The following is a 14,553-nucleotide window of genomic DNA, read 5'->3' as shown; positions in this document are numbered from 1 at the left end:
GATGTACCTGTGGGCTCTACAAACCTCAAGTTTCTAAGTTTCTCACTGTTCCTTCTCTTCAGACCATTTATTTTATTCCTGATTTTTTTACCAAAACTTGAAATGGCAGGTCTGGATGCTCTGTGAGATTTGGCACACAGAGACGAGTAAACAGGCCTTTAGGGCTGTGAAAATGGCCATAATGAAAACCATTTTCTTTAAGTCTGGATGTGTTTGGAAAAATATATTATAGTTTGCTTCCTGAGAAGCACAAAGCAAAGGAGGCTTGTTCCAGAAAAGCAGAAGGGGCCTTTTAATTGGTTTCTGATTAAGTGGGTTCTCAGGTGGCAAGGATCTGAGCCATGATTCCGGAACAAGCCAATAAGCTCAGGTGTCCCCGTTACAACTGTACAGCTAGCTTCTGGTCACCACATACAGAGCCAGCACAAGAACTGCTCTTTTTTAACTCTTGGTAAAGCAACAGTAAAGTCCATGTGGAGTAGCCCAAGACATACTTTCCCTTGATTGCTAGCCCTGAAATGAAATGCTACCCAAATTGTAATGTACACTAGCCTGCTTTCTCTGGCACGCTGTTGAACACCGGAAGGGCCTGACTTAGTAAGCTGTCTGGAGTAGCAAGCTCCCTCTGCTCCCTAGGGTGGCAAAGCTCTGCAGGTTTGCAGTCTAAAGCATTAACAACTTCTTAACATGTGTGATGCTGGAATTAGACTGCTGATTAAAAAGTTTGAAACTGTGATGTAAAATGTTTCCAGCTGAGCTAAAAACAAAGTACAACATCTGTCCCCTTCACTAACCATGTTAGCCTCTCTCCATGCTAAAAAGACATCAATAACCTGTATTTAGATAAGAACCTGCTTGTTTAGTTTCAAAACATGTGGTCACCACTGAACAGCACTTGCACTGTTAGAGCTTTCCCTGATTTCTGGTGACCTTCAGCAGTATCACCCACCATCTATTTGGATTTCCCAAAGAATTTCTGTAGGCTGGAGTAGAACTGGACTCTTGCTGTGTTGAGGTTTTTAAAATTATTAACTGTTAAAGGAGATCCAGAGGTGGAGATGAAGATAATCAGAGGAGTGAAGCACCTCTGCTTATGAAGACAAACTGAGAGAGTTTGTTCAGCCTGGAGAGGAAAAGGCTGCAGGGAGACCTTAGAGCAACCTTTCAGTACCTGAAGTGGGCTACAGGAGAGCAGGTGAGAGACTTCTAACAAAGGCTTGTAGTGACAGGATGAGAGGGAATGGCTTCAAACTGGAAGAAGCTTGATTTAGAAAGAAATTCTTCCCATGATGGTGGTGAGGCACTGAAACAGGTTGGTCCACAGAAGTTGTGAGGACTCCAAGCCTGGAAGTGTTGAAAGCCAGGTTGGATAGGGCCTTGAGCAACCTGGTCTAGGAGGAAGTGACCTTGCCCATGGCAGGGGCACTGGAACTAGATATTCTTCAAGGTCCCTTCCAACCTAAACCTTTCTATGATTCTTTATGGATGGTATCTGCTGTAATGCTGTTAAATTTGAGTATGCAAATCCTGTGACTGTGTTTAATCTTTTTAAAATGCATCACTGAGTGTATTTTGCTGAATATGTGAGAAGCTTGTAACTGGGCATTTGGCTCCCCACCCACAGTTAGATGTACTTGCAGATACCTAACTCTTTCCATTTGAGCTAATTTGTGGCAGTTTCATAATAGAACAACAGAAGATGACTGATATACATAGGACAATACCAGGGGCCCTTCTGTCCCAACATACCACCTAGAGAAAGGGAGACTGGAAGGCTACACCATAAAACTAGCAAGCTTTTTCACTGACTATGGAGGGCTGGGTTTATGAGTAGGAGAGTAAGCTACATTTGTCAACATCTTTTCTGGTGACTGTGAACAGTGTTGGTTTGATTAAGTTACCATAGTTGGTTACTATGAGCCCACCTTTATCTCTGCTTTGCTCTTTGAAGAAGCAATTCTTGGAAATTTCACAGTTCACTCCTCTTCCTTCCCCTCTATACCACACAGACCTTCAGACACATCTACAACGTGCACACAGACACAACAGAAAGCTGTTCAATTTCAGCACATGATCTTAGAGCAATGTTTGTTTGCTCTTTGGAGCCAAATTGTGTTATCAGAGTAGGTGGTGCTGGAAACCAGCATTTCTTGCTAAGTATGCAGAGCAGTACCTTGATCTGTGGGATAGGTTCCTTAATACTGTGACAATAGTAATAATAAAATCACACTCAATCTCAGCCTGGTAGGGGTTGGAAGGGACCTCTGGAGATCATCTAGTCCAACCTTCATGCTAAAAGCAGGGTCACCCACAGTGGGTTGTCTGGGATCACGGTGTCCAGGTGGGTTTGGAATTTCTCCAGAGAAGCAGACTCTACAACCTCACTGAGCAGCCTGCTCCAGGCCTTCAGCACCCTCACAGCAAACAAATTTTTCCTTCGTGCTTAGGTGGAACTTCCTGTGTTCTAGTTTATGCCCATTGCCCCTTGTCCTGTCACTGAGCACCACTGAAAAGAGACCAGCCCCATCCTCTTGCCCCTTGCCCTTTAGCTGTTGCTCAGCATTGATCAGATCCCCTCTCAGTCTCCTCCAGGCTAAACAGCCCCAGGTCTCTGAGCCTCTCTTCCCCAAAGAGATGCTCCAGGCCCCTAATACAATTAGAGAACACACAAAAGGCATTAAAAAGCATTCTGGAGTTCTTAACAAAAGGCAAAATTGAGTGACTAATGTTTAGCTAGAAATGCAACTAGATGGTTAATGAAGAGCAGCCTTAGAAGAGGAAGCCATGGACGCTTTACAAATGGATTCTGCAGCTGTTTACTAGACAGCAAATGGCTCATCAGGATCCAGATTCCTGGTGCTTTTACTGAATCTGGGGAGAATTATGCCTGACTTACCAGCACCACAGCTGAGCATACCCCACCTTGAATGATCTCTTTGGGATTCATTTTTGTTATCAAATGGAGAAAATGTTCAAAGCGAGGTAGGATGAGGCCTCGAGCACCCTAGTCTAGTGGAAGGCATCCCTGCCCATGGCAGAGGAGTCGGAACTAGGCAATCTTTAAGGTCTCTTCCAACCTAAACCATTCTATGGTGATTCTGTGATTGACCTGAAATGTCTTTACTTAAACATCCTAGTGGCTGCATGAAAATAATGATGGAAGTAGTGAAAGAAATGAGAAATTTCCTGCCTCATGCTTGCAATATGAGGCTTTGGATCATCTTAAGTGTTGTGAGGGGCAAAGAGTTGAAGTCCTAGCAGAAAGATGGGTCTGCTTTTAGGCCGCAGGGATCACCATTAGAGAAGTAACTACAGCACTTGGCGTTTCTGCTCACACTGCTGACATTCCAAAACTATCTTGAGGGAAAAAGAAACACTATGCAGCAAATGGGCAGTTTGACAAAGTTACAAGCACTTGAAAGTACTGCTGAAAAATTTAGTAAAGCAGCTGAGTTTCCTGCTAGCTCTCAGTAATTTGCTTCTCTATTTCTTGTTGTCATTGAAACATTGCTTCTCAACATGAATCTGATATAAATGTACAGGTTATGTTAAAATCAGGGGCTTAGGATAAAATCCTTCAGTTTTACTTCTTACATTACTATTAACTACTTCTCTAGTCAGGAAATTTGATTCTTTTTTTACAGCAAAGCAGCATTTTATTGCTGTGCTCTTTGATGGGAGACAGTACAGCCCAGTCCTTTGCTAAGGTTAAATTTTCTGTCCATCTTCTTAACAAAACTCCTGCTTCCCTCAGCAGCAGTTCTGGAAAGGAATGAGGAGAGAAAATATTTGGAGGCAATGGGGGAAAAAGGGAGGGGGGAACTATGCCTGTGGTTCTTTCTCCTGCTTAAAACCTAGATGGAGAAAAGCAGAGATTAGTCACAAGGAGATGGTGTGTGCTGTTGCCATGACAACAAAACAGAAAGGGCAGATGTTAAGCACAGAAGAGCTGCCTAGCACTTTTAGGAACCAGAGTGCAGATACTACAGTCTGCATGACCCTAGCCCATGAACAACTACTTCTTGGTTTTCAGAAGGAATGGCTGTAAGTGATGTCGTGACTGGCCCTGATGGAAGCTCCTCTGCAGTACATCAATAGATGTAATGCACAACAGTTGGTGACATAGACAGAGGCATTGTCCCTACTTCTGACTCATGTGCCAAAGTCTTTGGTTAGGGGCAGTGAACCAGAGGAGTCGGGGCAGAGGAAGCCTAGAGCAGCCTCAAAATCAGAGGTGGCCATCACACCCCAGTGTCCCACTGCTCCAGTTAGGAATGGTGCTGGCAGGCACCTGTGGGTCTCTGAGTAATCCAGTGATGTTCATCTCAGGGATGTTCTTCCCCAAATACTCCAAGCTGAAAATTTTGAGCACCCAGTAGTTGCCTTCTAGATGAGATGTAGTTCTGTGGGATTATAGCCTGGATTCAGCTGCGTTCCCAGGAATTGGGGAGCCACTGGCTGCACTGTGATGGATACAGGACAACTACAAATGTGAAAATGCAGTTGTTCTCAGAGTCATCCTACTCTCAGATCTCTGGAGCTCTAATTTCTACTCTAGTTTCAAGATGTCTTCTGAAAGCAATCCCTTGTGATTAGTGGCAGCATGCGTCTGTGTCACATCCATGTTTACTAGATTCAGAGGAAAATCTGATTACATCAATCATCCTTTATAAAAATGAATTAACCACTGAAGCCTGAGTGAATGAGTATGTGTTCTGGGGAACAATTTGCTGTAAATGATGTGTATTTATGACACTCATTTGATACTCACAGCAGATGAACTTTACCCATTCACCAGCCTTGCTACAGCTTCAGATGAGGGAAGAGAGGGCAATGGGCATTCTGTGTGCACACTGTTAACGCCTTGGGATGTGCTTACAAATGGAGAGATCAGGCAGAATCACCTGGTTTGCTGATTCCCACCAACCAGTCACATCAAAACAAGATTTTAGAAGTACTGTAGTCACACTGTGGAGTTGGGAAGTAATGATTTAGTTTGGTTTCTTTCTCCTACACAGCCCTATATTTTTATGGAAATATTCACAGATTGCATTGGGTTGGAAGGACCCTCAAAGGTCATCTTGTCCAACCTCCCTGCAGTCAGCAGGGACACCTCCAACTACATCAGGCTACCCAGGGCCACATCGAGGCTGATTTTGAATGTCTCCAGGGATGGGGCCTTAACCACATCCCTGGGCAACCTGTTCCAGTATTTCACCACTCTCATTGTAAAGAACTTCCTCCAACCTAAATCTGCCTTGCTGCAGTTTCAGACCATTGCCCATCATCCTATCACTACAAGCCCTTCTAAACAGTCCCTCTCCAGCCCAGCCTCTCTGTAGGTCCCCTTCAGATGCTGAAATGTAACTTCTCTGGAAGATCTGGAATATCATCTGAAAATATATTTTGCCATTGTAATCAACATATATTAACATAATAACATTACTTTTCTTTTCACATAAACTTCACCCTCTTTCTAAGCAGTAAAAACAAACAGCATCTTACTTCACACCATGCTCCTTTAAAGAGTCACACAGTAGTGCCTTCCTGACTGTGCTTCAGGTTCTCACCAAGGTTCTTGGTTTTACTGGCCAGTGTGTTTCAATCTGTAATGAGAACCAAAACATGTTTGTTCTTCTGCAGATAGGACTAAAATGAACATACAGAAGGATCTAAGACAGGTTGCACCAATGAGCCAAGGTCAATTGTATGAGGTTCAACAAGGCCAAGTGCTGGATCACACTTGGGTCACAACAACCCCATGAAGGCTACAGGCATGGGGGAGTGAGGCTGGAAAAGATGGAAAAGGACCTGGGGGCGCCAACTGACAGCTGGCTGAACATAAGACAGTGTGTACTCAGGTGGCCAAAAAGGCCACCAGCCTCCTGGCCAGGATCAGCAATATTGCTACCATCAAGACTAGGCAGGGATCATCCCCTTGTAGTGGGCACTGGTGAGATTGCACTTTGAGTACTGGGTTCAGTTTCAACCTTCACTGCAAGACTGATGCCACAGTGCTGGAGCGGGTCCAGAGAAGGGCAACGAAGCTGGTGAAAGGTCTGAGAACAGGGCTGGGGAGGAGTGGCTGAGGGAACTGGGGTTGTTCAGCCTGGAGAAAACAAGGCTATGGGGAGACCTCACTCTCTACAGCTACCTGACAGGGGGTTGTATCAAGGTGGAGGGCCAGTTTCTTCTCCCAGATAACAAGCAGAATGAGAAGAAACAGCCTCAAGTTATGCCAGGGGAGGTTTAGGTTGGACAACAGAACAAATTTCTTCACTGAAAGAGTGGTCAAGCATTGGAACAGGCTGGAGTCACCAGCCCTAGAAGTACTGAAGAAATGTGTAGATGTAGCACTTAGGGACATAGTTTTGTGGTGTTGGGCTAACAGTGGGACTCAATAATCTTGGAGGTCTTTTCCAACCTTAATGATTCTGTGCTTCTGTGATTCTGTGTTCAAGCTGCACCAGGGGAAGTTTAGGCTGGAGGTGAGGAGAAAGTTCTTCACCAAGAGAGTCATTAGTCATTGGAATGTGCTGCCCAGGCAGGTGGTGGAGTTACCGTCCCTGGAGGTGTTCAAGAGGGGATTGGACGTGGCACTTGGTGCCATGGTCTAGTCATGAGGTCTGTGGTGACAGGTTGGACTCGATGATCCTCGAGGTCTCTTCCAACCTTAGCGATACTGTGTGATACTGTGATTCCATGATAAACAGTTTTTTTTATTTCAGGTGACTGTGCACACAAGTCACTTGCACCTCATGTAAGCACCAGAAAGGTACCTACACGAGGGACCCCATGGTTATTTATTTCAGGACATCAAGGAAAATGGTCCTAATAGCATTAGATCTGAAATAGGACATTCCAGTTGGTACTTAACAGACAGCTCCTAACAAGCACTGTGCTGAGAAACAGTTGCAAAGAATGGAAACCGAGCCATTGATGTTTGAGTTGCTGTTTCCTGTTAAGCTTACAACAGGGTGAGAATGGAACAAAAGAAAGTTTCTAGTCCACCACAGAAGATCCATTTCAATGTGTTATTTACATGCATTTAGAGCTTTTGCAACCCACCAGTTCAACAGAGCAGCAAATAACAGTAGGAAATAGGTTTGGAACCAGTGTGCCCTACATTAATCAATTCAGATTGATTTTTCTTGAGCATCTTGTCCCCACTGAGTTCTCCAGCTCAACCATTAAAGCTGTTTACAAAGAATGTTAGTGTACAAATGGAAAACCCCACGCAGAAGTCTGTATGCTAAAGCAGCTGGTGGGCTGCTGTGAGTGATTGCAGGCTGGTGACTGCTAATAAAATGATCATTACAAGGCTGATAAAAGGCTATTTATTACAAGTGAAATGCTTTTATTTCCTAGTTACTAAATAATACAACTCTAACAGGTTTTTTCTCAGCCTGGAGAAAAGAAGGCGCTGGGGAGACTTTGGAGTGTCCTTCCAGCACCAGAACGGGGCCTACAAGAAAGCTGGGAAGGAACTTTTCAGGAGTGCAGATTTAGAGTGGAGATTGGAAAGAAATTCTTTCCACTGAGGGTAGTGAGACACTGGAACAGCTTGTCCAGGGAAATCATGGATGCCCCCTCTGTGAAGGTGTTCAAGGCCAGGCTGGATGAGGCCGTAAGCAGCCTGATCTAGTGGAAGCTGTCCCTTTCCATGCCAGGGGGGTTGGAACCAGATGATATTAAAGGTCCCTTCCAAACCAAAGCCATTCTATGAATCTATGAATGAATAGAAGTTAATTTACAAGCAGATGTAAAAACACAAGCAAACAGTTCTGGGCCCTTCAGTTTAGGAAAGATGTTGAGTTGCTGGAACATGTCCAGAGAAGGGCAAAAAAGCTGGGGAGGGGTCTGGAGCACAAGCCCTGTGAGAAGCTTAGGGAGCTGGGGTTGCTTAGCCTGGAGAAGAGGAGGCTCAGAGGAGACCTTATTGATGTCTACAACTACCTGAAGGGAGATGGTAGCCTGGTGGGGGTTGGTCTCTTCTCCCAGGCAACCAGCACCAGAACAAGAGGACACAGTCTCAAGCTGCACCAGGGGAGATTTATGCTGGATGTTAGGAAGAAGTTCTTCACAGAAACAGAGATTTGCCATTGGAATGTGCTGCCCAGGGAGGTGGTGGAGTCACCATCACTGGAAGTGTTTAAGAAGAGCCAGGATGAGGCACTTAGTGCTATGGTTTAGTTGATTAGATGGTGTTGGGTGACAGGTTGGACTTGATGATTTCAAAGGTGTTTTCCAACCTGGTTAATTCTATTCTATTCTATTCTATTCTATTCTATTCTATTCTATTCTATTCTATTCTATTCTATTCTATTCTATTCTATTCTATTCTATTCTATTCTATTCTATTCTATTCTAACTAAACAGCCTCTTCTGTGTTCTGTTCATTCTGGAGTATTAAGGGCCCAGTTGCAGTCAAACATCTGCCTGAGAGATTAGCTAGTAATACCCAGGTCTTTGCATCCAGAAAGGAGGGGAGGATTAAAAAAATAAAGCAATCCTCTCTCTCTTGTGCTGTTTTACCCATTTTGAATGAGGAACATTTTACTTATTCTGAAATAAATGTCATTTAAATGAGAAGCATCACTACATTACCCTACTCTGCTGGCAGCACAGCTTGGCTGCCTGAGGGAAGAGATGCCATCCATAAGGATCTCCACAGGCTTGAGAAGTGGGCCAGTGACAACTTCATGAGGTTCAACAAGTCAAAGTGTGTGATGGAAAGTTTAAATTCTGCAAAGTTTAGATTCTGGAATAATGGGTTGCTCAGAGAGGTCGTGGATGCCCCCTCTGTGGAGGTATTTAAGGCCAGATTGGATGAGGCCTTGCACAGCCAAGTCTAGCTGAGAGGTGTCCCTGCCCATGGCAGTGGGGTTGAAGGAGGTGATCTCTGAGATCCCTTCCATCCCAAAGCATTTTGTGATTCTATGATGAGATCTGCAAACATATATGTATTTTGTAACTGTATCTCACTCTACCTGCTTAGAAATCTGCTTTTCCTACAGACTGTTCCTTGACTGGTTTTACAGTCTGTGGGAAGACACTCAGCAGTGGAGCCTGGGGACAAACTGAGGGACAGAAAAGAAGTCTGTCTTCACAGCCCACTCATTGTGCTTTTAGAGCTTTGCCTATTGCAATTTGGTTGCATATGGCCTAAAAAGTGTCCAATCTTTCGGAAGTCATGCATTATGAGATACAAGAGAAGCAAAACACAACAGCCTATGAGGAGGACTTCCCACACTCACAGGAGTTGTCTAAAACAATGGGGTTACCTTTAAGTTCTATCACATATTTTCAGAGGGGGGAAAGGGAAATCTAAAAATAACAATCTTAACAAGAGCAGTCTAAATAGTGTCACAGGTACTTCCTCTTAAAGACCTAGATACAACAAAGACATCTTTCTAGTAGAAAAAAGAGTTTTTAATGAAAGTATCACCTAGTTAAGCACAGCTTCCAAAAAACCTCCCAAGCACTTCACCTATCTCAGGGCCAATGGTTTCATGATTAGAGAAGAGCAGATTTAGATGGGATGTTAAGAAAAAGTTCTTTAAAATATGGGTGGCTGAGCACTGGAACAGGTTGCCCAGAGAGGTGGTTGAGGCCACATCCTTGGAGATCTAACAACAAGGTGAGGCTCGATGAGGCTCTGGGTGACCTGATCTAGTTGAGGATGTCCCTGCTACTGCACGGTCTCTCCCTACCCAAGTGATTCTGTTATTCTTTCTTCATGTTCTGGCACTGTCTTCATTAGACTATCCAGCTGGGTGCATCAATGAAGCCAGGAAACCAATCAAGGCAAAATGTTGCTTGTCATATTTGAAGGTAAAAATGGGCAGTAAGTGTGCATGGTTCTGCCTTCTCACCCACACAATTTTTGAGGTACACAACTATAGCAAAGGGTTTTGGTTTTTTCTTTCAAAAATAAAATGCTAGACAAAAGGTGGTTGTTTTGTTTTGTTTTTTTCTCCCAGATTTTTAATTAGATGAAAGATGAGATATCTGTGTCTTCAAGGAGATGCTGAGTATCACACTTAGTAAAATAAGTGTATCACAAATGAGCAACAGAGAAGGAAATGTTTTTTTTTTTGGCCTGCCTTTGTAATCCTGTTTTTTATCTCTTGGTATATCACCTCCCTTCTATCAGCTTCTTTAAATACTTGCTAGACTCCAACAAATACATCAACAGTCATACTAGTTAAGGGTTCCATGCCTCCAAGTAAAGTATACAGTTAAAAGGCTCAAGCAGGTTTTTTCTAGCAGAAACAAGAAAAAATACAGCTGATGGTTTTGATAGAAGAAAGAAGAGAAGAGAAGAGAAGAGAAGAGAAGAGAAGAGAAGAGAAGAGAAGAGAAGAGAAGAGAAGAGAAGAGAAGAGAAGAGAAGAGAAGAGAAGAGAAGAGAAGAGAAGAGAAGAGAAGAGAAGAGAAGAGAAGAGAAGAGAAGAGAAGAGAAGAGAAGAGAAGAGAAGAGAAGAGAAAAGAAAGGAAAAGAAAAGAAAAAAGAAAAGAAAGAAAGAGCAAGAAAGCAAGCAAGCAAGCAAAGAAAGGAAGCAAAGAAAGGAAGAAAGAAAGGAAGAAAGAAAGGAAGAAAGAAAGGAAGAAAGAAAGGAAGAAAGAAAGGAAGAAAGAAAGAGCAAGAAAGAGAAAGAAAGCAAGCAAGCAAGAAAGCAAGTAAGCAAGCAAGCAAGCAAGCAAGAAAGCAAGCAAAGAAAGCAAGCAAAGAAAGGAAGCAAAGAAAGGAAGAAAGAAAGGAAGAAAGAAAGGAAGAAAGAAAGGAAGAAAGAAAGGAAGAAAGAAAGAGCAAGAAAGAGAAAGAAAGCAAGCAAGCAAGAAAGCAAGTAAGCAAGCAAGCAAGCAAGCAAAGAAAGGAAGAAAGAAAAAGAAAGGAAGAAAGAAAAAGAAAGGAAGAAAGAAAAAGAAAGAAAGAAAGAAAAAAGAAAGAAAGAAAGAAAAAGGAAAAAGAAAGAAAAAGGAAAAAGAAAAAGAAAGAAAGAAAGGAAAGAAAGAAAGAAAGAAAGAAAGAAAGAAAGAAAGAAAGAAAGAAAGAAAGAAAGAAAAAAAAAGAAAGAAAGAAAGAAAGAAAGAAAGAAAGAAAGAAAGAAAGAAAGAAAGAAAGAAAGAAAGAAAGAAAGAAAGAAAAGAAAGAAAGAAAGAAAGAAAAGAAAGAAAGAAAGAAAAGAAAGAAAAGAAAGAAAAGAAAGAAAAGAAAGAAAAGAAAGAAAAGAAAGAAAAGAAAGAAAGAAAGAAAAGAAAGAAAAGAAAGAAAAGAAAGAAAAGAAAGAAAAGAAAGAAAAGAAAGAAAGGAAAGAAAAGAAAGAAAAGAAAGAAAAAGAAAAGAAAGAGAGAAAGGAAGAAAGAAAGAAAGAAGAGGAAAGCAAGGAAACCCCCCAAATTTTGATGTGTTTTTTTCAGAATTAGAAAGCTGAAGGAGAGAGTTCAAGATCAGCTGAAGGGGTTCCGCTTTTTTGACTGCAGAGCTGCTGTTCCAGGAGGTCAGGTGGCACTTTTCTCTGTTGATCTGCTTGGTGTCTGCTCAAACAGAATTGAGTTGAACAGGCACAAGTACAGGAATCAAAATGGGGGCAGCTTACTTATTGCTTTAAGAGCTTTAAGAGTTGAAGAAGGCAAAAAGAGTAATTTCCACTTCTTGATTCAGATGGTTTTCTCTTAATGAAACAAAAGAGAAAGAGTTTTTAAAAGTTTTGCATGTGAACAGTATCTGGAAATGCTGGGAAAGTCCCTGCTACCTGGCTTTTTTTGTGGGGTATTTTAAAACATCCTGCTGTCAGAAGGTTGTTTTTTTCCAAATGCCTCCTCTACATAAATGCATTTTCCAGCTCCAGGAGAGGGGTTTTATTTCTCCTTTCATTTGTTAGATACCTTTTGTTTGACTCCTTTTTATTACAGGGCAAAGACAAAATGCAAAGATCCCCTAAAGTGGATATTTAATTTTAGAGTGCTAAAATACTGCTGGATGGTGGTATGCCACTGCTATACACTCCTCAAGCTTCATAGCTTCAGATGCCTGCAGATACCAACACGTGGTGTGGTCCAGCCATCTATATGGAAGGTGGGACCCTGTTTTACCAGCAAAAAAATAACAGCTACGAACAGAAATCAGTAGTCATTAACTGAGAAATGAATATGCACACCAGTGGATTTAACACCAATCACACATTGCTTTTGAAGAGATCAAAGGAGGCACTTTGGGTGTGCATTGGCTGCGCTATGGAGCAGGTACCTTATTTATCCTGAAAAGACTTCAGAAACCCTAGAAACATTAGAAAGTTTCTTTTCATTGTTGACCACACCATAGCAGTCAAAGCCTCTCTAGAAGTGAACACTTTGTACATCAGTTACTGAACATGTACAAGAGCAGTTTGCTCTCGTGGCCAAGAAGGGCGATGGGTTTCTGCAGTGCATTCAGAAGAGCGTGGAGCAGGTCAAGGGAAGTTCTCCTCCTCTCTACTCTGCCCTAGTAAGGCCACATTGGAGGACTGGGTCCAGGTCTGAGCTCCCCAGTTCAAGAGAGAATGGAACTAGCAGAGAGCATACAATGAAGGCTCCAAAGATGCTGAGGGGACTGGAGCATCTCTCCGATGAGGAGAGGCTGAGAGACCTGGGGCTGTTTAGCTGGAAAAGACTGAGAGGGGATCTTATCAATATCTAATGGGTGAAAGGCAAGAGGATGGGGCCAGACTCTTTCCAGTGGTGCCCAGTGACAGGACAAGGGACAACGGGCACAAACTGCAACACAGGAAATTTTACCTAAACATAAGGAGAAACTTCTTGCACTGTCCTGATCTAAGCCACGATGCTGATGGCCTTCTTGGCCACCTGGGCGCATGCTGGCTTATATGCAGCTGGTTGCGGATCAAGAACCCTCTCAAGTAACAAAGGCTGAGAACAATACAGGAGTCTTCCACTTGCACTGAGCTCCTGGGCAGTGTAACACATTGTGATTTCCACAGAGACACCATGACTTCTGAATTCTTCCAAGTGGTATTTTCTTGTGCTTGCAGGGCAAATATCATGGGAATCCCATGCACATAGCAGTGATCATCTCAAACTGTTTAAGAGAAGAAAGAAGAATCCTGGCTGCAGCTAGCATGCCTGTACAGGTAATGAATTACATCTCATTATTCTGCTTCCATGCTTTTAGGGCCAATTCCTGCCCTCTCATTCCACCAGAGCGGAAGAGTGGAGGAGTTGCCAAACAGTGCCCTTTAAACTCATGTTTGTACTTCCTTACTGGCTCTGCTGCTGCAAACATTGCTTCAGGTGACTTCTGTGTCACAGCTAATCTTCAAAGATTGTAATCTGTGGGACAGGCTTTAAAGAGATTATTCTTTGTAAACCAGATGTGTGTGATTTTAAATTATGCAACGCATCATTTAAAGGCATTTCATCTGATAGGTTGCAAAGGCATTGATAGGTTTTGTGTTGTTTGAAGAAAGACACTTGAAATATACATTCTTAAAAACACCCAACAAACAATCTGGGGGAAATTGTTACATGGTGAAAGCCTAGATAAGATTTTGAAGCTAAATCTATTTCTTTTACTCACCTGCCGATGCTATACATATTCTCAGAAGGGCATTGTGGGTCTTTTTCAGAACTCTACTAGCCTATGTTTCAGTTCCTTTAATTTACTAGGTGTTAAATGCTTGCAGCATACCCACACCCTTCCACCTTTTGGATTTGAAAGTTCAAGCAGCATATTTTTCATATCTGTAGAACTAGCCAGATTAGTCTGTTTGCACCATCTGGTTACATCTGGTTAAAGACCAGCTTCTGAATTCCCTTCCCATGCTAGTTCTTGCAGTACAGTAACTATCGCTTACTATCATTACTCATACACACATTATCTGATCAATGCATTCCAGGGGCCACTGGAGAAGTCTCTTCAGAACTCTGTGGTTTCAGAACGACAAAGAAATGTAGAACACAAGGTGTCAGCCATCAAGAACAGTGCTCAGGTATCATTTTTGTCCTGTTTGCTGTTTACACAGACATGTTTTTCATACTGACACACCTGAAGCATGCCAAGGGGAGTGGAACATCTGTTATGATGAGAAGCTGAACAGGAACACATCCAGGCAGGTTTTGAATGTCTCCAGAGAAGGAGATTCCACAACCTCTCTGCGCAGCCTGCTCCAGGGCCCTGTTACCCTCACACTGAAAAAGATTTTCCTTATGTTCACCTGGAACCTCCTCTGCTCCAGCTTGCACGCATTGCCCCTTGTCCTATCATTGGACATCACTGAGCAGAGCTTGGCTCTGTCCTCCTGACACTCACCCTTCATATCTTTATAAACGTGAATGAAGTCACTCCTCAGTCTCCTCTTCTCCAAGCCCCAGCTCACTCAGCTTTTCCTTATAAGGAAGATGTTCCACTGCCTTCAGCATCTTTAAAGTAAAGGAGTGCTAGACTCTTAAGCAGTCTCTAGACCTTGTGTCCTCTGAGTCACATACCAAGACCTTTGTAAAGCTGAAGAGCTGTGTGACATAATTACACTTTCTGGAGATTTTAGGGGAGAA

The 14,553-nt window shown here is 42.8% G+C and overlaps 1 protein-coding gene across 1 annotated transcript in view; it reads left to right on the top strand.

Annotated features, from left to right (window-relative positions):
* Positions 1–14,553, top strand: part of STAT4 (signal transducer and activator of transcription 4) — a 48,255-nt gene that overhangs the window by 8,790 nt on the left and 24,912 nt on the right. The window contains exons 4-5 of the mRNA XM_068137927.1: positions 13,035–13,133; positions 13,899–13,991. Of these exons, the coding sequence (XP_067994028.1) occupies positions 13,035–13,133; positions 13,899–13,991 (192 nt within the window). The remainder of the gene's footprint in view (positions 1–13,034; positions 13,134–13,898; positions 13,992–14,553) is intronic.

The sequence above is a fragment of the Melanerpes formicivorus genome, unplaced genomic scaffold, assembly GCF_026170545.1.
Source record: "Melanerpes formicivorus ecotype bairdi unplaced genomic scaffold, bMelFor1.0.p_v2 SCAF_5, whole genome shotgun sequence".
NCBI classification, from domain to species: Eukaryota; Metazoa; Chordata; class Aves; order Piciformes; family Picidae; genus Melanerpes; species Melanerpes formicivorus.
The sequence above is the reverse complement of the archived record's forward strand: the minus strand, read 5'-3'. Positions and strand labels throughout refer to the sequence as shown.